General features: G+C 37.1%; 5 protein-coding genes across 7 annotated transcripts; 1 reads left to right on the plus strand and 4 right to left on the minus strand.

Moving 5' to 3' along the window:
• Positions 1 to 2,015: 2,015 nt before the first annotated feature.
• LOC9328470 (pentatricopeptide repeat-containing protein At1g07590, mitochondrial) lies at positions 2,016 to 4,038 on the minus strand. Its single transcript, XM_021015231.1, has 2 exons — positions 3,572 to 4,038; positions 2,016 to 3,396 (listed from the first exon to the last, which is right to left on the minus strand). The coding sequence occupies exons 1-2, from the start codon at positions 3,929 to 3,931 to the stop codon at positions 2,146 to 2,148; spliced, it is 1,611 nt and encodes a 536-aa protein (XP_020870890.1). The 5' UTR covers positions 3,932 to 4,038; the 3' UTR covers positions 2,016 to 2,145.
• Positions 4,039 to 4,294: 256 nt separating this feature from the next.
• LOC110225450 (metallothionein-like protein 1C) lies at positions 4,295 to 4,976 on the minus strand. Its single transcript, XM_021015243.1, has 2 exons — positions 4,854 to 4,976; positions 4,295 to 4,624 (listed from the first exon to the last, which is right to left on the minus strand). The coding sequence occupies exons 1-2, from the start codon at positions 4,907 to 4,909 to the stop codon at positions 4,543 to 4,545; spliced, it is 138 nt and encodes a 45-aa protein (XP_020870902.1). The 5' UTR covers positions 4,910 to 4,976; the 3' UTR covers positions 4,295 to 4,542.
• A 2,778-nt stretch (positions 4,977 to 7,754) lies between these two features.
• LOC9328471 (probable GTP-binding protein OBGM, mitochondrial) lies at positions 7,755 to 9,923 on the minus strand. Its single transcript, XM_021012799.1, is given in 6 exon segments — positions 7,755 to 8,928; positions 8,931 to 8,976; positions 9,074 to 9,136; positions 9,215 to 9,297; positions 9,458 to 9,566; positions 9,667 to 9,923. Coding segments are annotated over 6 exon segments (1,482 nt in total). The 5' UTR covers positions 9,805 to 9,923; the 3' UTR covers positions 7,755 to 7,885.
• A 152-nt stretch (positions 9,924 to 10,075) lies between these two features.
• Positions 10,076 to 12,548, minus strand: LOC110224931 (protein TRM32). Of its 3 annotated transcripts, XM_021012798.1 has the most exons (4): positions 12,275 to 12,540; positions 11,891 to 12,035; positions 10,795 to 11,808; positions 10,122 to 10,716 (listed from the first exon to the last, which is right to left on the minus strand). In XM_021012798.1, the coding sequence occupies exons 2-4, from the start codon at positions 12,018 to 12,020 to the stop codon at positions 10,223 to 10,225; spliced, it is 1,638 nt and encodes a 545-aa protein (XP_020868457.1). In that variant the 5' UTR covers positions 12,021 to 12,035; positions 12,275 to 12,540; the 3' UTR covers positions 10,122 to 10,222. The 3 variants fall into 3 exon arrangements, with proteins under 3 accessions (XP_020868455.1, XP_020868456.1, XP_020868457.1); XM_021012796.1 differs by having other exon boundaries at positions 10,076 to 11,808; positions 12,275 to 12,548; XM_021012797.1 differs by lacking the exon at positions 12,275 to 12,540 and adding an exon at positions 12,128 to 12,249 and having other exon boundaries at positions 10,076 to 11,808.
• A 2,180-nt stretch (positions 12,549 to 14,728) lies between these two features.
• On the plus strand, positions 14,729 to 17,514 carry LOC9328472 (probable protein phosphatase 2C 4). Its single transcript, XM_021013096.1, has 4 exons — positions 14,729 to 16,504; positions 16,591 to 16,704; positions 16,789 to 17,053; positions 17,137 to 17,514. Exons 1-4 carry the CDS (start codon positions 15,008 to 15,010, stop codon positions 17,250 to 17,252), a joined length of 1,992 nt encoding a protein of 663 aa, XP_020868755.1. The 5' UTR covers positions 14,729 to 15,007; the 3' UTR covers positions 17,253 to 17,514.
• Positions 17,515 to 19,732: the final 2,218 nt, after the last annotated feature.

The following is a 19,732-nucleotide window of genomic DNA, read 5'->3' on the forward strand; positions in this document are numbered from 1 at the left end:
TCGGAAAAGATTAGACTTCACAGAAGCGTGTTCAATCGCTCTCAGCCGTTGGATCTGACGTTAACATTGTGTCGTGGTTCTCCATGTTAAGCTCCAGCTAGTGGACTTAGGCTTGGCTCGGTTCGGCTCACTTATCGTTATTGAAAAACCAGAGTGTCTTGAAAATTCGGATTAGTATATGTCTACAAAATTTAATGAACTTGTTGTAGCTATGCTAAAAGAAAAAAGAACCATTTATTCATATTTTTCTACATAATTAGTATTCTTTGCATATGTCAAAAAAAGAAACTATTGTATTTCTTGCATGATGGAATGAGACAATGTCCGTGAGTCTTAAGAGCATCTTTCCAGCTACACCCTACGTACGTTGGTTCATTCATTCACATTATTTTTATAGGATCTTCTTCTTTTTTTTTTTGTGTATCATGAATGGGATACTATCATTGATGGTTAACCTCAACATGTGTGTGATGGTTCGTTGAAATTTGAATAAAATACAAATCTTAATTCATCGAGGGACCTGGGCCCGTTCATTTGAGGTCTCCTTCGATACGAATTTACATATAGTATTAAATAATCCAGAGAGAAGACCGACAAAGATTATCATTGACTCGTTGGTTAGTCCTACACTTTTAAGTAAATTGACTAACGCAACTCCAATTATCTTTTCGCAACTCCAATGACCAATCAAATCTCTTTTCGCCTTTTCTCGCTTTCTATTTTCTTTTTCTTTTAAATTTTGACCATTGAAAATCTATTTGCCTTTCTAATCTAACTGTTAAATATTTTAAGATCGAGATTTTAGTCAGATTTTACCAGTTCTCCCCCGAATTTGATTGCTAATTTGCTATACATACTATTAGAATATAAATTTAAATTATGGAAACTTGAGTTAAGGTAGAAAACGTTTCTACACCAGAATATAATTATACATACAGTGACTTTATTAAATCATTCAAGCAGGGGATGTAGCTCAGATGGTAGAGATTTGCTTAGCATGTGAGAGGTATGGGGATCGATACCCCGCATCTCCATCTTAGTTTGGCTTTTTGTTCTTAAGGATTGTTACATCCTTTATATACTATTCAAAGATCTTAATCCCAAGCAATATGGACATTCTAATAACTTTGAAAACAATGATAAATTGTGATGGAGATGCGGTGATAAAAAAAAAAAAAAGATTTTTGAATAGCCATTATAAATTGATAAATACTTTATTACGATTTTAATATAAAACTATTTGATGTTGTATTTTCTAAAAAATAATTGTTATCCAAGAAAAAAAGAGAGTATTTATATCCGGTAGTGATGATATACAGAATTTAGTGCCATACAAATATTTATTTTGAAATAATGTCTAACTATAAAGAGTTACAAACTCCCAATAATTTTTTGAAGAAACGAACAAGTTGTTCTATATAATTGACGGGAGAACATGGCATAGACTCTTTTTCCATTATTTTATAAATATGTAAATCAACCGTCAGACTATTTGTTTTGTTTATATATAATTATAGATGGTTTGGTGGTAGTCCATGAAACAAAAAACAGAGAAAAAGAGTTTTGATGTATTTTACCATTTGTCTGATTGGATGTGACAGTGTGAACGAATATTTGACGGTTTGACTTTTGCTAGTCTGACCCATCGGAAGGACCCCAGAGAGACAAGGGTCCAATGTCCACGCAAAAGCATGTCCGCCACGTGGTGCCGCGTCGGTAAAAAGCTGCTTATTTTCACGGCTCAATCAACCAACGTACGCGGCTAGCTCAGCTCCCTTCGAGCCCGTGACCTAGTTAGTAAGTTGGTAACTGAAAATCCCGCAACAGCATTTCCCATAGCCAATATACCTCCACTGTTGAATCATGTTGCTCACGAAACCTCTCTTACTACTTTTTGGCCCATATGAACTTACCAATTTTTTCTTTCTGTTTTCAGGCCTGGCCCAAATTAGCCCAGGAATCTTCTTCCTTGACCATGGCAAATTGGCAAGTGACTCAAATTTTTACAACGGTGATAAACGAACGACGCCGATGCAATCTGCGATGTATAGTTAACTATACTTTTAGTCTTTTACAAACATCTTCTTAAACCCACAAGTCACTATCATCCAATCAAATAAAAAAACTGGACCAGACTTGATTGAGTCAGGGCTTATATTGTTCAACAAGTTTCAACAAACTGTATGACTCAGCATCTGGCCTAGCTCCGCCTAGAACCATCCTCTTGAACAGATTAGGGTCATACACTTTAGCCTTCACATAAGCTTTGAACAGAGCGTTGTACACAAACGCATACCTATTATACTTTGCATTCTTCACCTCTTCAAACAGTTTCTCTGAGTTCTCAACATCACCTTTCTCTGCAAAACACTCGATGATCGATAGAGTCGTTTCCAGCCACGGCGTTGAGCTTCTTATGCTATTGCTCGTCTTTAGATTCGAACCCATTTCAATGTTTTTGAGAGCTTCCTTCATCAGTTTGGCTTTAGCACATCCTAGAGCAAGATGTCTATACGTTATGGAATTAGGCTTAAACCCGTCTCCCATCATCTCGCGGAATACACCTATTGCCTTCTCTATCAAACCGTCTTTGCAGTATACCGAGAGCAGAGAGTTGAATTGCTCAGTTTCTTTGAGTCCTCTTACGTTTTTCATCTCTAACCAGAGCTCTTCCGCTCTATCAAGGTTCCCTACTTGCGCAAAAGCTTCAGTTGCCAGTAAGTAACTCTTGGATCTAACATGATGAAACCCTCTGATGACATTCCACGTTCTCACTAGCTCCTTTTCTTTCCCTAAACGCCCATATAGAATCATCAATATATCTAAGGTCGACCAATTATTCCCCGTGACAGATTTTTCTATTTCCTCGGTATAGGCTTCCGCAACTGTATACAACCTCGCAACAGCATGTGCCATAGCCAATATACAGTAAGAAACCTCATTCGGCTCAACTCCAGCTTTCTTCATACCATCAAAGGCCTTAAGCACCCCGTCAATGTTATGTTCATTAGCCTCAAGCTTCATCAAGATATGATATGTTGAGACATGAGGAGTGGCCTTGTCAGCTTTCATGAGCGCAAGGTCTTTCGCGATTAGCTTTCTTCGTCCGGGAGCTGAGTTGCGAATTATAAGACGGTTGTAGACCAAATGGGATGTACGATAGCCGAGTTCCCTCATCTTCTTCATATACTCTAGTGCAAGCCTTATGACACCTTGGTCTAAACAAGCAATCACAAGGTTGTTGTAAAGAAGCTCGTTCTGAAACTCTTGAGGGACACGGGTAAAAAGCTTTTCGCCTTGCGAGACGCCATGAAGTTTGACTGTAAATTCCAGCAAGTAGGAGTATTCTAGCTCACCGGGACGGTAAGGTCTTTCCCTGATTATCCACTCCATCAACTGAACCCAACATATCAAAAATGTTTCAGCTCACATTCAAGAGTATCTTCATATAAACAAAAAGAAACTCATTTCGACTAAGTAGCATTCTCATTTCAGTTCAATTGGCAAAACCACATTGATACAACAATCCGAGTGCTATGGAGAGAAGAGAGAATCAAGTAAGAATTCGAACCTCAAGGGCACGTTTGTTTCGTCCGAGCTTCCTCAATCGATTAATAGCGTGATAAACATCTCCACCATGAACTGGAAACCCATCACCCATCCAGCTCTGTAACGCAGACCCAACAGTTACGCCCTTTGGGAGCTTCTCGATTCTCACAGACAAACACTTGTTGGGCTCTTCTTCTTCTACATCCGACCCGAGACATGATGTCTCTTCCGGAGATTTCTTCGAAGAGATTAGGGTAGTGAGAAAACTTGAAGCTTGGAAATTAGTTTGATTCACCGCAAGCGAAGATGGCACGCAAGTTGTTCGACGTATTGCCTGACCGAAACATTCTCGCTGCCTCACCAACGCAATTATAGATCTCATTTCTTCTTCTTTTTGGGACCTTACTGGCCCGTAAACTTTCAACACTTAAGGCCCGATAAGTAAGTACATGGTTTACTTATATAATACATTTTTAACTAAACTCTTCACTTAAAATCTCTTCTTTTAATTAATTAATTAAATTTTAGTATTTCGTTAGATTTTTAAATTAATTAATTAAAATATTTACCTAAATTGTTCATGATTAATTAGCTGATTGAGCTTATATATATATATATATATATCCTTTTTTTTTGTGCAAATATATATATATATATATATATCCTAAATAAGAAAATAATATAAACAGAGGAGCTAGACATAGACAAATCTTTTTTTTTGGTTACAGACATAGACAAATCTTAATAGTCACAAAAGTCAATACACATAAATATTTTTTTACGTTGAATATGAAAACATTACATAATCACACCATCACCACCACATACAGGAAAATACAAAGCTGGAAAAAAGTCAAAGCTTAAGAGAGTTATTTACGCAACACAACGGCCACGTCTTTATTCCAACACACACACAACATCTCTTAGCATAAAACACAGTTTTTCCCCAATTTTTCTGGCATATATAAGGTTTAGACCACAATAATAATTTCATCAACAGTTACAGTTTGACCCACAGCTGCAGTTTGATCCACAGCTACAGTCGTCGCACTCCTGGTTGTAGTTCTTCTCGCAACTTTACCACACAAAAACAAACAAACAAAAGATTAATATGATGAGATTAAAGACTAATCAACCACATGCATATATATGCAGGACAGACACCGAAATGTTTTTGAGTTTATTAACAAAACACAATTGTAAAAGAAGAGTCATAATAATTTTTGAATTTTGTACCATGAAGCCATTAAAACTCATCTACATATATGCAAATAAAGGTAAAGAAGGGAGGATCTAGGGTTTACCTGCAAGAGTCACCACATTTGCAGGAGGAGCCACATCCACAGTTAGAACCTGCCATTTCTCTTACTTCTCTTTGATTGATTTTTGTAGTTTCTTCTTCTTCTTATGATGCTTTTGTGATTTCAACAAATGGGAATGGCCACTATTTATAGAAGAAAGAGAGATTCGGTTTTATATCCACCATACACGTGGCATTTTCTATTTCCGCAAGTTTTAGTTACGTATATGACATTGACAAAGTAAGATAAGAAATTGTATATATGGGATAATTGGATTGCTTTCTAGCGAGACTATATATAATCTAAATAAATTTACGAATAGCATCAACTTGCCCATTATTTTCTTTTATGTTAGATTTGTTCCAACAGCTCAGCTTTATTCAAGAAAATAATTTAATGTTAGTTTTAGCAAGAAACAGAGAATCAACAAATAAATAGAAAACGTCAAATTATTGGCGAATAAGTAAAAAAAAAAAAAGTCGTACACGCAACAAGAGTAACTATCTCAATTGTCAATTGTAAACGGCAGCCGACCCAAAAAAGAGGCATGAAGCGTGCCTCTTAATTTCATCTGATCTGCTTACTATATACTTCTATTTTGAAAAATATGTTAATATTTCTAGCGTATTTATTCATGTAATAACAGTCAAACATTACAATAATATATTCATATTTTCCATATGTATACAGTGTATTATATTAAACATTATCCTTTCTTTTTCTAAACCTTGTAGACTTGTAGTAATGTTATCATATGCGTCAGGAAAACTTATTTAATGAGAAGTATTTGTCATCTGTTTTGAAACCTTCCTGTGGTCATTTGGACGACGACCCAGGACACGGTCTACGTTCTTCTACTACTTATTAATCTTGTAATCTGATCCATATATTATATCTGATTAAATATCCGTTTAAGATTTTTTTTTCTTTTAAGTTAACACCAAAAAAAAAAAAAAAAAATGGACTAAGCGCAAATTGAAAATTGAAATCATTCAAAATTCATAATTTTTTTCTTCTCGACTTCATGAATAAAACTAAAAAAAAATTGTAGCAATTTGGTGTGTTTGATTGCATTTGTCGCAGACATCAATCGTTGCATGTGTTGAATTCGAAGTTAAGATTACGTAACTATGGAATTTAGTCGAAGTTCGTATATGTTTTTAAGCTTTATACCGAAATTTTGGTGGGTGGCACCGACGCACCGTAGAAGACATTTTTCATTTTGTCTCAAAAAATTATGATGAGTTTGTGGTGTTAAATCTGTCCATAAGCCGTGAGCGACTGATTTTCTGAACAAACCTAATTTGTCTCTGGTGCCGAAAGTTTGGGTTGGAATAAACTTTTTTCCTATATTTTACATATATATATATATATATATATATATATATATATATATATATATATATATATATATATTTTTTTTATTTTTTTTGGAAACAGTATATATATATATATATTTTATTACCAAATATTTAAGAACCACATAAACTTGTTTGAGTTGATTCAAGAGTCTACCTTCTTAGGAATTCACGAACGTCGCTACTTTACGTAAAGGAAAATAGGAATAATCGTAGATGGGGTCATTATACAATGGTAACATGCACTAGGGTTGGGGCTGGTGTTTTCGTTGTCTTCTTGCCCCTTCAAGGTCCTGAATTGTTGAATTTACGTTCCATCACAAATCCAATCCTGAATATTATTTTTTGACTTCCTAGTTCCTACGTGCCGGCCTGTTTAGTCAAAAAATTGGCCTATAATATCAAAAGTGGTAGTGACATTTTTATTTATCTAGGATTCTAAGAGACATTAATTTTAGATTATGAGTAGTTGCAGTAATGTTGAGTTTTTAATTCAGATTTGGTTTTTATATGTTGCAACTTGCAATATAAATATGTTGTCTTAAATTAAAAGATTGTTTTGTAATTTTGTTAAATGACATGGTGATTAAAAAATTTGGTGAGATACTTTTGGATATTTCTAACCTCATGTTCTCAAAATCTGCCCAAATTAGAAAAACTAAAACCTAGAGGGATTATAAAGTCCAACAAGAAATTGAAGCTATATGAGCATCTCATATATACAATTTTTTTGCTTACCCTATCATATACGAAACTAAAGCTTACAGATAGCAAGGTTGACAAAATTCATATAAAATATATATTCGGTTATATATATATACAGGAAATGTATGGTGGATATAAAACCGAATATTTATCTTCTTCTATAAAATAGTGGCCATTCCCTTTGTTGAAATCACGTATCAGAAGAAGAAGAAGAAGAAGATAAAAAGCAAACTACAAAATTTAATCAAAGAGACGTAAGAGATATGGCTGGTTCTAACTGTGGATGTGGCTCCTCCTGCAAATGTGGTGATTCTTGCAGGTAAGAGCTCCCTAGATTTTCTCTTCTTTACCTTAACATGCATATAATATATATGCATGTGGCTGCTTATTTCTTAATTAATCTCATCCCATCAATTATTAAATTTTGGAATGTTTTATTTTTTTTTGTGACAAAGTTGCGAGAAGAACTACAACAAGGAATGTGACGACTGTAGCTGCGGATCAAACTGCAGCTGCGGGTCAAGCTGTAACTGTTGAAGACATTATGGTCTAAAACCAGGGAAACTGGGAAAATATGTGTTTGATGCTAAGATAAGTTGTGTGTGTTGAAATAAAGACTTGGCATTGTGTTGCGTATTAAGCTTGACTTGTTCCTGCTGTGTAATGGTTTTATTTGTAACCTAAAACAAATACATATGTATTGACTTTTGCGATTAATTATTAAGATGTGTCTCATTTCTCCATATCTAAGAATGAAAGGTTAATCAGCTGAGTAATCCACAAGTATGTATTAATTAAGCATTTAGATAAATGATTAGATATTTAGATGGTAAAACCATACTTAAAAAGCTTATATCACGTTATGCATAAAAAAATTTGACTAACAAAATCGTGAAAATATTTCATTGCACAATAGTTGAGCCACTTTTCCAAGCCAATTCAATTGGTCCATCTACTGATTACTGAAGTAAACTAGTCAACACAGATATTCTCCAATTTTAATCTCTCCGATCCCTCACCATCACCGTCGACAAGCATTTTCAGACCATCTTTCAGCTCGGCCACCCCTTCTTCAAGAACCGCGCAAACCGGAAATATCTTCACTCCTTTCACTCTTCTCTCAAGTTCTTTCAGTCTCTCTTCCGCACCTTCCTCATCGATCTTATTCGCCACAATCAAAGACGACCTATCGGATAACCCTTCTTCGTGGAACTCAAGCTCCATCACCAGATCTCTCAGTTGTTGCCACGGTGTCACTCCTCTACAACCGTCTAGCCCTGATGCTAAATCCACAACGTAAGCCAAGACTTTAGTCCGTTCGATGTGGCGGAGAAAGTTGTGGCCTAGACCCCGGTTCTGATGAGCTCCTTTTATAAGTCCCGGAATATCTGCTACCGTCATGGAGAAGTCGTCATAGTTTACATTTCCTAAATTGGGACGGAGTGTCGTGAAGGCGTAGTGACCTACACGGGGTTTAGCGCGGGATAGCGCACCAAGAAGAGTGCTTTTCCCTGCGTTTGGCAACCCAACAAGACCAACGTCGGCAATGCTCTTGAGTTCTAATATCAGAACAGCCTCGGAACCGAGCGAACCGGCTTTAATACTCGACCTTTCATCATCATCTTCAGCATCATCCTCCATGCTCCTCAAATTGGTTTGACGGATTGCGGTTTTAGCAAACTTGCTGCCTCTTACATAACGTGTAGCGGAAACGTTACCCAAACCACCTTCACCGCCACGAGCAATGATTATTCTCTGACCTTGTTGTGTTAATTCCGCAACATTATACCTGATTTGATCAATCTCTTCTTCGTCGTCTTCCAAATCAGCTTCCTTTGGCATGCCTAAATGTCTGGTTAAACTCTCTTGCTCAGTATCATCAACTTGAACAGACTCAAGCATAGTTTCCTGATGAACATCAGAGGTCTCCTCGGATGCAGGATCCTCAACCAGTGAGCCAGGAAGTTCCCATGGATCTAAATCTTTGGGAGACTCATTTTCCACCTGAGATGGATCTCACCCTCCTGAAGATGAATCACTGTCCCAATAGGCACTTGCAAGACCTGTGGTAACACAAACAAGCACAGAACAATGTCTTAATTCCCGAACGATAAAAGAAAGAAGCAGAGGAACAAACAACTAATGAGAATGTAATAAAACCTTGTCTTCTCCTCTGTTTCCTATCCTGTTCTTGGAAGTTCCATGTCCAGCTTTCCCACCTTTCTGCAAAACTCATTGATATAACCAACTAAGAGAAATTACATGATCCCCGAAAACACGAAAAGAGTGACATATACTTACAATATGGGGTTGTAATCCACTGAAATCCCAAACTGCGTGTGTGCATTCTAAAATCACATCACCTCCTCTCCCACCATTTCCACCTAAACTAATCCTCAATTACATTACATGAAACATAAAACATTTTTTGAATCAATCAATCACTCAAAAGAGTATTTCAATTCTAAGTATACCAAACCTAAAACATAACTATAGATTGGGAATAACTCAACAATTCTGTATTATCAAAATTCGGAATAGTACCGTCAGGTTTGCCATAGCGATCGGCACGGCTCCGGCGGACGCTGGAACAACCACTACCACCTTCACCGCCGCGTGCGTACAGAGTAAACCTATCTCTCATTCTAGTCTCCTGCACCACAACAACACACACAAATCAGAAATTCAGTGAGAGAGTGAAGCAAAAGAGTGGGTTTTTATTTGTGGGTTAAGTGAATAGATGATGAATTCACCTGTAAAGGAGCAACTTTCCCTTTCTTCTCCGAAAAGTCTGAGTACAATACCACTGGATTTCTCATCCATGGCGGTTTTTGAGGTCTCTTGTAAGATCCCAAATATCGAACGGAAACAATCGCCCGGGTTAGCCACATCAACTTGTTGCCGATGGATCTCCGGCGACCTGAGAGAATGAGGAGACACAGGAAAGTGTCCGGCTGAGGAAATTTATCGTTCGGGGAGACGCCGCGGTGGTGGTCGGAGACGGAACCGAGTCAATGGCTAAGGGTTTAACGTAATAGGCTCGGCCCAATAAAGTAACAACGGCCCATTAAATGAAAAGATCTGTTTAGTTAAATGACAATTACAAACTCTGATTTAAAAGTTGCTATTGGCAAATAAAAATTCTTAATAAGGTAAATTGTATTTCATCAAAAAATGTGGGACTGATTAGGCACACTATTTTACAAGCTGTAAGAAATCTTGAATTTTGTATCAAACACATATTTATATACATGTATATCAAAAATCTACCTGAGATATTCAAAAAAAGGGTTTTGTAATTGTAACTTACTAATAAACACAAAGCAGTTCATCTAAAACATCATCAAAAATGAGATCTTCAAGCTCAAGAGTAAGCCATTCAGATTCACCTTGAAGATTCATCCATCCATCACTCTTTGTAAGAAGATCTCTTCCCACAATATCATCCAATGAACGATCTCTATTCTCAGCTCCTAAACCAGAGAGGCTCCACTCGACTCTTCCCCATACCTCATCAAGATAACGTTTTCCATATGGATATGTTTTGGGGAAGTATATTTGTGATTGGTTTTGAGTCTCGACGATTGCCTCGTTAACCAAATCAAAGAGAAGCTCTTTGTCGTTCACTACTTCTTCGTGTATCTCGAGTTCGTGAAGCAGTGATGGATTCAGTGGTTGTTCCTCTGAGTGCCATTTTTCTTCGAGGAAGCCTGAAACTTCTAGAACCTTCTTTACGTAACAGAAGTAGGCATCTTCATCTTCTTCTTCATGGTTGTAAATCTCTGAAGTACTTAGACCTAAACCTGTAGAACAAGCATCCATAGAATTGAGTACCTTTCTCTCATCAAACAGTGAAGACCTTATTTTGTTCAAGATATTACCTTGTGGGAGTAAAGTCTCTGTCTTTTCTACAGTATCATCGGCACTAGGAGCTGAATCTTGATCTTGTTGCAGGATTATTCTTTGGTTTGAGCTGTCTAGGTGATTTTCTTGGCTTCTCTCCTCTTGCACCTCATATTTCTCTTCCTTCTCTGCTCTTACCAGAGATTCGGATAACAATACAGATTTCTTGGATCCAAAGTTAGTATCTTGGTCCACAGGTTTCTTAGGTTCCAGATTGGAAGTAGAACTGTCTCTTGGAAGGTCGGTCAGAAATGAACCAAGAACTTCAAGGCTGGACAAGGACGAAATCCGTCTGAAGAATTGAGGTTTATTATCTCTTGAATCGCTCTTTTTCTCTTCATATGATAGTTTTAAGCTCTTAGAACGCAGTTCACCACCTTCTCTTCTAAAACTCTGCTCCAAGAGTTGAGAATATCTCCCCATATAATCATCTTTTGGAACATCCGAAACCTTCTTCTTCTTCTTTGTGTGATTTCGGTCTTTAAGTGCGTTCTTGATCAACTTCTTAATTTCTCTAAATCCGTTTATAACAGCGTGGTTAAATCCATGATCATCATCAGCTGAGCCATGAGAAGGAGAGTTTGGTTTGTGCTCTTGAGAAGCGTCTCTTGGAACATTCAAAGTTAAAACGGCACCGTTTTGCTTTGGAGCATACCAATTCTCCTTCTGCTTGTGTTCGATCCTAGCAGGACGAGAAGAGCCTGAGATAGGAAACGAGCCTGACTTGGGCAAAACTCTTGGATTAGACTTGATCTGGACTCGATCTTTCAGTATCTTGACAAAAACATCTTCCTTTCTCAATATTTCAAGAAAATCCACGTACTCAGTTACTTGCTTCGTAGCCATCATCTTCTTCGGTTTTGTTCCCTGTCTTGTTGGCTTATTATCTGCAGCAACATTAAGCATCTTTGAATCTCCTTCCTTAGAATCAAGAAACGGTTCTTGTTCCTCAGTTTCACGCATCAAGGAATGGGTTCTTGGGGTCTTCCAACCTATGAAAACAGAGTAATGAACCATTCAACAATCTTTAAATATTGAAAATTCCTTTAAAATATTTTAAGAGATGGTGCTTACAAATTGGTCGGTTCTTAGTTCTCCAATGGTGAAAGTCAAGCACATGAAGCATTCCAGCTAACCATCCTGATTTGTGATTATATTTGCCATCTTTTGGACTTGAATTCTCGTTTTTCAAATGCTTCCACATTTCGAATCTTATGATCTACAAATTAAATTACGATTTTTGAGCAATTTGAAAGACAGAGGATAATAACAGCGACGTATTAAAAAAAACACACACAAATTTAGTCAGACCAGAGACTTAGTAGCTAGTCTGAAATCTTCAAAATCCAATCAAATATAATCAAATCAAAGAAACAAATCATCTTTCTTGTTCCATTTTGATGAACCTAAGCAAGAGAAGAATAAAAGCCGTTAAAGAGTTATACGGTAGAAACTGACCTGTGCAAGATTCAAGAACAAGAAGAAGGAAGTGATTGAGCCAACAAAATTGTTTGATGTTATACAAACAGAAGAACATAAGGAACAACAAAAAAACCCTCAAGAGGGGTTGATGCAACGAAAGAAACGAGGAAGACCATGAACAAGAACGAAGAAAGTGAGACTTTTCGTTCTCCTTTGTGGTTCTACTTTACCCGCCAACTATGGCCCGGTCTACTTGTAGAAAACTGTCAAAATGTCTGTTTCATCTATTATATATAACGCTCACACGCCATGAGAAATACATGAAATAATTTGTTTTTTTTTCTCATTGTAACACATGTACTTTTCTATATTAATTCAGTATCTACTACTTTTCAACTTGTAAATAAGAATTTAATAAAATAGTTTCTCTTATCTTTTTCATTACTAAATTATACGTATAATTTCTTTTGTTAGTACACGTTTATTATTTCATAAAAATTATTTAAATAATAATAACTTTTTAGAAATTTGTTCAATTTCAGAAATTTTAATACTTTAAATAATGTTCTCTTGTAAATATTTATTTTCTGATATTAAATAATTTAAGTACTCTATCCGTTTGTTTTTATATGATGTTTTGATGATTTTTCATAGTATGTATTAGTATTTTCTATGCAAATATGATCAATTTAAAGAGTATCTATTATTAGTTTTTTGAGGCAGTGTATATATTATTATTAAAAGATCGAATCATGAATTCATTAAATCACCGCAAAATGATAGTTAACTCATTTTCTTATTTTCTATCAATTTAGAGCTTCATCTATAAATGGAAAACCTTTTTCACAAGCGGAATTTTAACTATTTTTGGTGCTTAAAAATTCTGAAAGTTCGCATAAGTGTTTCAAAAGTCCATAAGCGTCTCAAAATCATTAGAATAAATTCATATGACTTATACTAGGATATATATATTGCTCATTAAAAAAAAAAAAAAAAGGTCCGATCCAGAAGATGTCGTATCAAATATCTTGTGGGTAACCAAGTTAAATATATTAACGGTTTCTAGAATTGCGCTGGTAAAGTATGTGAACAACCCAAGAAGGATGAGTAGTTACGTTAGTTGTTAGGCTACTTTGTGTCTGTGGCAAATTGTTGATATTCTCTGTATGGGAGGTAGGCCATCTTTTGGGCTGCTTAGGTTTTCTCTGAATGAATTCTGTCAAATGATAATAGAATGTTGTTTATCAAGTTATATATAAATATTACTATGCAAGCCAGAATTGACTTGAAAGCCAAGGTTGACCTACCTGGAAAATTAAACCCTAATCACGCTTCGTATTTAACCGAGTAGAAGGAAAACTTCGACTACCAAATATTCAAAAGGAAATGAGAAAGAAAGAAGATTTAGATCATTTCGTTAGCAAGTGGCCGCTACCAAACGAATTATATGTATATTATATTGTTACTTTTTTTGATATTCTAATAAGCAGTATGTTCCTATCAAATTAATCTTAAACAAAACGTAACAAGAAAAGGAAGTCAAAGACTTTAGTTGGATTGGCGTGATTAAGAATAGTAATGATCACAACTGCCCCAACCAAAGTAAATGAATATTGCCACCAAACTCAAAAAAATGAACTAAAGACACAAACTTTGTTAACAAAAGAAGAAAATTAAAGTCCAAATATTTTATAACATGAATGACGTAAGAGAGGGCGAGAGTGGTGGGGGAGAAAGGAATTATGAAAGTTGACGAGAGATTGAAGAAAGCAAGACGTTCAGTTATAATATGACACGTGGTAGGCTCTTAGCCCATCTGATCCACTGTATTACACGAGATCCAACGGCGATTGCCGAAACGAAAACAAATGAGAGAATTTGTGGCACACTCTTTTGACTTTTAGAGAGTTTTTTTTTGTCTTAGCCCATAAGATCTATCAACAACAACTTCTTTAATTGGCCATTCCTAGTTTTCCGCAGCTAAGTTTATAAGAAAGTCTTTTACTTGCAATTGGAGTTCACGCGTAAGCCCACGCTCGATCTGAAGGCAGCGTGTACCGTGTGTAGTATTTTCAAATGACCCGTTTTGGTTTTGAAAAACTATGTTTTCCAAGTGATTTCTCTTTTGAATTATTTGCGCTAGTAACTTTGTTAGCACCTATTACCATAAACAGATGGATGGATAGTTTTTACCAACGTATAGATAACACCTCTACAATTTAAAGAACGTATTGATCTTTCTTACACACGCACGGCATGAAGAAGAAGACTGTCTTCGACTCCTCTCATAAGGTACTCACCAGAACGATCGCGTGCATGCACGCATTTGTGTGAGAGTGGTCCTTTATAGCAGCATCTTTCCCCATTTAAATAGAAACCCCTGAGTTAAAGACTCTTTTAGTCAACGCCTCTCTCGCGTTCTTACTTGTTTTCGACGTCACACTTTTTTCTGTTGACACCAATTTATGTTTTGTTTTCCTTCTCACAGATTTTAAATCAGACAAAACTCGAATAATATCTCTTACATTTTCTTTTTCTTTTATTCCTTTCCCAGATAATTAATTATACTAGAAAAATCATTTTCTCTTTGCACATAAGTCAACTCTCTCTCTCTCTCTCTTTTACTTCTTCTCATCATCTTCTCTTTTCCCTCTCATTGGATTTTCTTCCATGGGTGAACAATCAATCTCAGCTTGAATTCTCCCAAATCCTCTATTGACTTTGAAAATCCAAAAAAAAAAAAAAATTTGAAATTAAAAACGTTTCTTGATGGGTAACGGAGTCACAAAACTGCGTATATGTTTCACAGGCGGCGGAGGAGGAGAACGTCTCCGGCAAAAAGACATCTCCGTTCTTCTTCCGGATCCTTTAGACGAAGGGTTAGGTCACTCCTTCTGCTATGTCCGACCCGACCCGACTCTAATCACTTCTTCAAAAGTCCATTCAGAGGAAGATACAACGACGACGACGTTCCGCACAATCTCCGGCGCTTCCGTCAGCGCCAACACAGCAACTCCTCTCTCAACTTCTCTCTACGATCCCTACGGTCACATCGATCGCGCCGCCGCATTCGAGAGCACGACATCGTTTTCGTCAATCCCTCTGCAGCCGATCCCCAAAAGCTCCGGTCCGATCGTGTTAGGTTCGGGTCCGATCGAAAGAGGGTTCCTTTCAGGTCCGATCGAGAGAGGATTCATGTCGGGTCCTCTTGATCGGGTCGGGTTATTCTCAGGTCCGCTTGATAAGCCAAACTCCGATAATCATCATCAGTTCCAACGGAGCTTCTCTCATGGTTTAGCTTTACGGGTCGGGTCAAGAAAACGATCTTTAGTTCGGATCCTCCGTAGAGCAATCTCGAAGACGATGTCAAGAGGGCAAAACTCGATCGTTGCTCCGATCAAATCCGTTAAAGATTCCGATAACTGGGGAATTAGGTCAGAAAAGAGCCGGAATTTGCACAACGAGAATCTCACAGTGAATAGCTTGAACTTTAGCAGCGAAGTAAGCTTAGACGACGACGTTTCACTCGAAAGCCAGAATCTTCAGTGGGCTCAGGGAAAAGCCGGTGAGGATCGAGTACACGTGGTGGTTTCTGAGGAGCACGGTTGGCTCTTCGTCGGAATATACGATGGATTCAACGGTCCAGATGCGCCGGATTATCTTCTCTCTCATCTTTATCCTGTGCTTCATCGGGAGCTCAAAGGCTTATTATGGGACGATTCAAATGTCGAATCCAAATCTCAGGATCTAGAAAGGTCTAACGGAGACGAATCTTGTTCAAATCAGGAATATAATGATACTTGTGATCGATGGTGGAGATGTGAATGGGATCGTGAAAGTCGAGATCTTGACCGTCGATTAAAGGAACAGATCAGTCGGAGAAGTGGGTCGGATCGGTTAACGAATCATTCGGAAGTTTTAGAGGCTCTGTCACAAGCTCTGAGGAAAACAGAGGAAGCGTATTTAGATACTGCCGATAAGATGCTCGACGAAAATCCTGAACTAGCTTTAATGGGTTCTTGTGTGCTTGTGATGTTAATGAAAGGTGAAGATATTTATGTGATGAATGTTGGTGATAGTAGAGCTGTGCTTGGTCAGAAATCAGAACCGGATTACTGGTTAGCTAAGATAAGACAGGACTTGGAACGGATTAACGAAGAAACGATGATGAATGATTTGGAAGGTTGTGAAGGAGATCAATCATCTTTAGTCCCGAATTTATCGGCTTTTCAGCTCACTGTTGATCACAGCACCAATATAGAAGAAGTAAGTAAACAAAAACAATGGTATCCGTTGTTCAATGCATCTGAATTTTGTTGTTTACTTATTGCTATGTTCTTGTGGTTTCTTAGGAAGTTGAGAGGATCAGAAACGAGCATCCGGATGATGCTACCGCAGTGACGAATGAACGAGTTAAAGGCTCCTTGAAGGTCACAAGAGCGTTTGGTGCTGGTTTCCTAAAGCAGGTACGAATATTCATCGACCCTAGTCATGATATTTGAGTATGTGTGATCTCAATCTAATTACTGACACTTTATGTTATTTTTCAGCCTAAATGGAACAATGCACTTCTTGAGATGTTCCAAATTGATTACGTAGGGAAGTCTCCATACATCAACTGCTTACCGTCTCTCTACCACCACAGATTAGGGTCCAAGGACAGGTTTCTAATACTATCATCAGATGGTCTCTACCAATACTTCACAAACGAAGAAGCGGTTTCAGAGGTTGAGCTCTTCATCACATTACAACCTGAAGGGGATCCAGCTCAACACGTTGTACAAGAGCTTTTGTTTAGAGCTGCTAAGAAAGCTGGTACGGTGAAGATTCATTCTTACATTGTGTTTCTGTCCGAAAAAATCGATTATCTTAATAGATGTTTTATTTGTATGTTGTAGGTATGGATTTCCATGAATTACTAGAGATACCACAAGGTGAACGAAGACGGTATCACGATGATGTTTCAATAGTAGTGATCTCTTTAGAAGGAAGAATGTGGAAATCTTGTGTATAAAAAAACAAATCGCTATGAGCATAGACACAACAACAAATTGGTATGTTCATGGAGAAAGAGATCGATCTCTCATCAACTCTGAATCATGTACAATGTTGATAAACAGCAAATAAAATAAAAAAAAGTTTTGGCAACTATTTAGATGTCCAAGTGTATCATAAATTAGAGGTCAAATGTTTGGTTCTTTGAATGTAAGTTTCTTCCAACTACTAACTGTATGTGAATAGAGAAGTAAATGAAGGAATTGAAAGATGTTTGGTAATTGGTATGAGATAATGAGTATGTAGCAGTAGTGGTTCAAGAAGTTATTCACTTTCCCTACCATTTAAGTCACTCTCTCTCTCTCTGTTTTTTTTTTGTTTCACCAAATCTGTTGGCCTCTCTTTGTTTTTCTCTACTGTTTCCTTCCATTTCAGGGAACTTGGTTTTTATTAAATTTGGATCTTTGTGTTTTACGCAACTTCTTGTCTTTATATTCTACCCTTATGTAACTTCTTGTCTTTATGTTACACTTGGTTTACACAATATTGATTGAATATTAACTTGTTTTTTACCTTTGTTTAGCTGTCCATTTTTAGTTTCTAACCTTTTTGGTTGGCTTATTTTGACTACTTCCACAACGTATTTTTTGAATAACTGTTGTTTTGTAGTGAAGAAACAGTCCATTTTAGTGGCGTTGGGTCAACATCAACAATCAATTAACGTCCGTCTATCCAACGGCCTAATTAGCGTTTGCCTTTTGTACATCCTGCATAGTTACATCCTACAAGTAGATCCTTAGAGTTAAATGTATGTACAATTTCCAAGAATTGCAGAGCCAATATCTTGAATTGCAAGGCGTAAACCGTGGTTGGGCATGACTACTTAGCTTCAGATTGGCAAATGCTAACAATTTACCTGATTATCTAGATGAGACACTCTACTCTATTAGGTGAGAGTATTGATGAAAATGCATCAATTTACCTGCAGTATGGCACAGCTCGTTCTTCTGGAACCATGCAACTGCTCAAATTCCCTCTCAAGAGAGAGTGTTAGATCAGGTCTGTCGTTGCTGTGAGCTTCACAGCACCATAAGCCGATGTTTGCAATTAAGTTGTCCAGCCAAAAAGATTGGCCTTCTGCAAGCTGCTTTTATATCCAAAATTGAGGTTAACTTCCCCAACAGGCGGCTTTCCTGTGAGCATTTGCAAGATGATAATGCCAAATGAGTAAATGTCAGATTTAGGAGTTAAGATTTCCAAACCAACTGAACTGATCCGTGTATGTGCTTTTGGAATATATCTGCAGGCTGGTATTTAACGAAGACGCTGTAAGTGCGGATGAGGTAAGATAAATTGTAGAAAGTAAACGAGACAAGAAATTTGTTAACGAGGTTCGGTTTTTCCTACTCCCCGGGACCAAGTCCAGATTTCGATTTCACTAAAACAAGAAAGCAAATTACAACCAATTCGCAAACGCGTAAAACAAGCCCAACCCTCTTGATTTACCGCTCCCTTCTATAACGTGAAACCTTAAGGATAATTTCTACCCTTAACTAAACTCCCCTTGAGTCTAGATTTAATCAGGATAACCTAACCCTGAGCTAAACTCCCCTTGAGCCTAGACTTCTAAACAAAACCACTTGATCACACAAGCACAAAACCCGCAAAACTAAGTTGCACAAAACCGCGAAACTATGTCGCACACACCCTCTGAAAGCTCTCAATGATTTGTCTCTATGCCTCAGCTCTCTTGCTTCTCAAAGACGTTCTCAGCTCCTCCTTATATAGCCAAAACGATTTCTTAATCACCATAGGAGAAGATTTCCAATTTCCATAAGAAAAAGTAAATTTCCTTTTATACTTTTCTTTTTTCTCACCAAACTCCACTTTCATCAAGTCTTCCAAATCTCTTTAAGTCCTTTTTCCTTTGTGATTCATCCTCTAAACACGCTCCAAACATATTTTCTCAAACCTTCTAGAAACCGACTCTCACACAAAAACAGTCGCATCTTGACTTACTTCTTGAATCATTCAGCAACTCCATCAGACAAACTCTTGTATTACTTCTTGACTCATTCAACAACTTAATCAGACTGCAGCTACATCTTCAGAGGCCAATGAGAGAGCTTTTCCATATACGGATGTGATCAGTTTGGAGTCATGAAGACAGAGGGGATGCAATACCGTTTGGTAAGTACTCATACACGAGTGACCATGCTTCAGGACAATAGCCAAACATTAATTAGTGTAACGAGTATAATTTTCTGCAACACCGGCTTCCAACACCTCAATATCTGCGAAAACTCCATTTTACTAACAATAATGATCTCAACTGATATCTACTTCCATCTCACTCCATTTTTCTATTCAAACCTCCAGTATATATTTGCTAATTCTATCATTTTCTTTATTCTTACAATGTTTTTGAACTCAACAACTCTAACTCTAATTTGAACTCATATCAATACACCATCACCATTATTCTCCCATGTTTGAGTC

The sequence above is a fragment of the Arabidopsis lyrata genome, assembly GCF_000004255.2.
Source record: "Arabidopsis lyrata subsp. lyrata unplaced genomic scaffold ARALYscaffold_1, whole genome shotgun sequence".
Lineage (NCBI taxonomy): Eukaryota > Viridiplantae > Streptophyta > Magnoliopsida > Brassicales > Brassicaceae > Arabidopsis > Arabidopsis lyrata.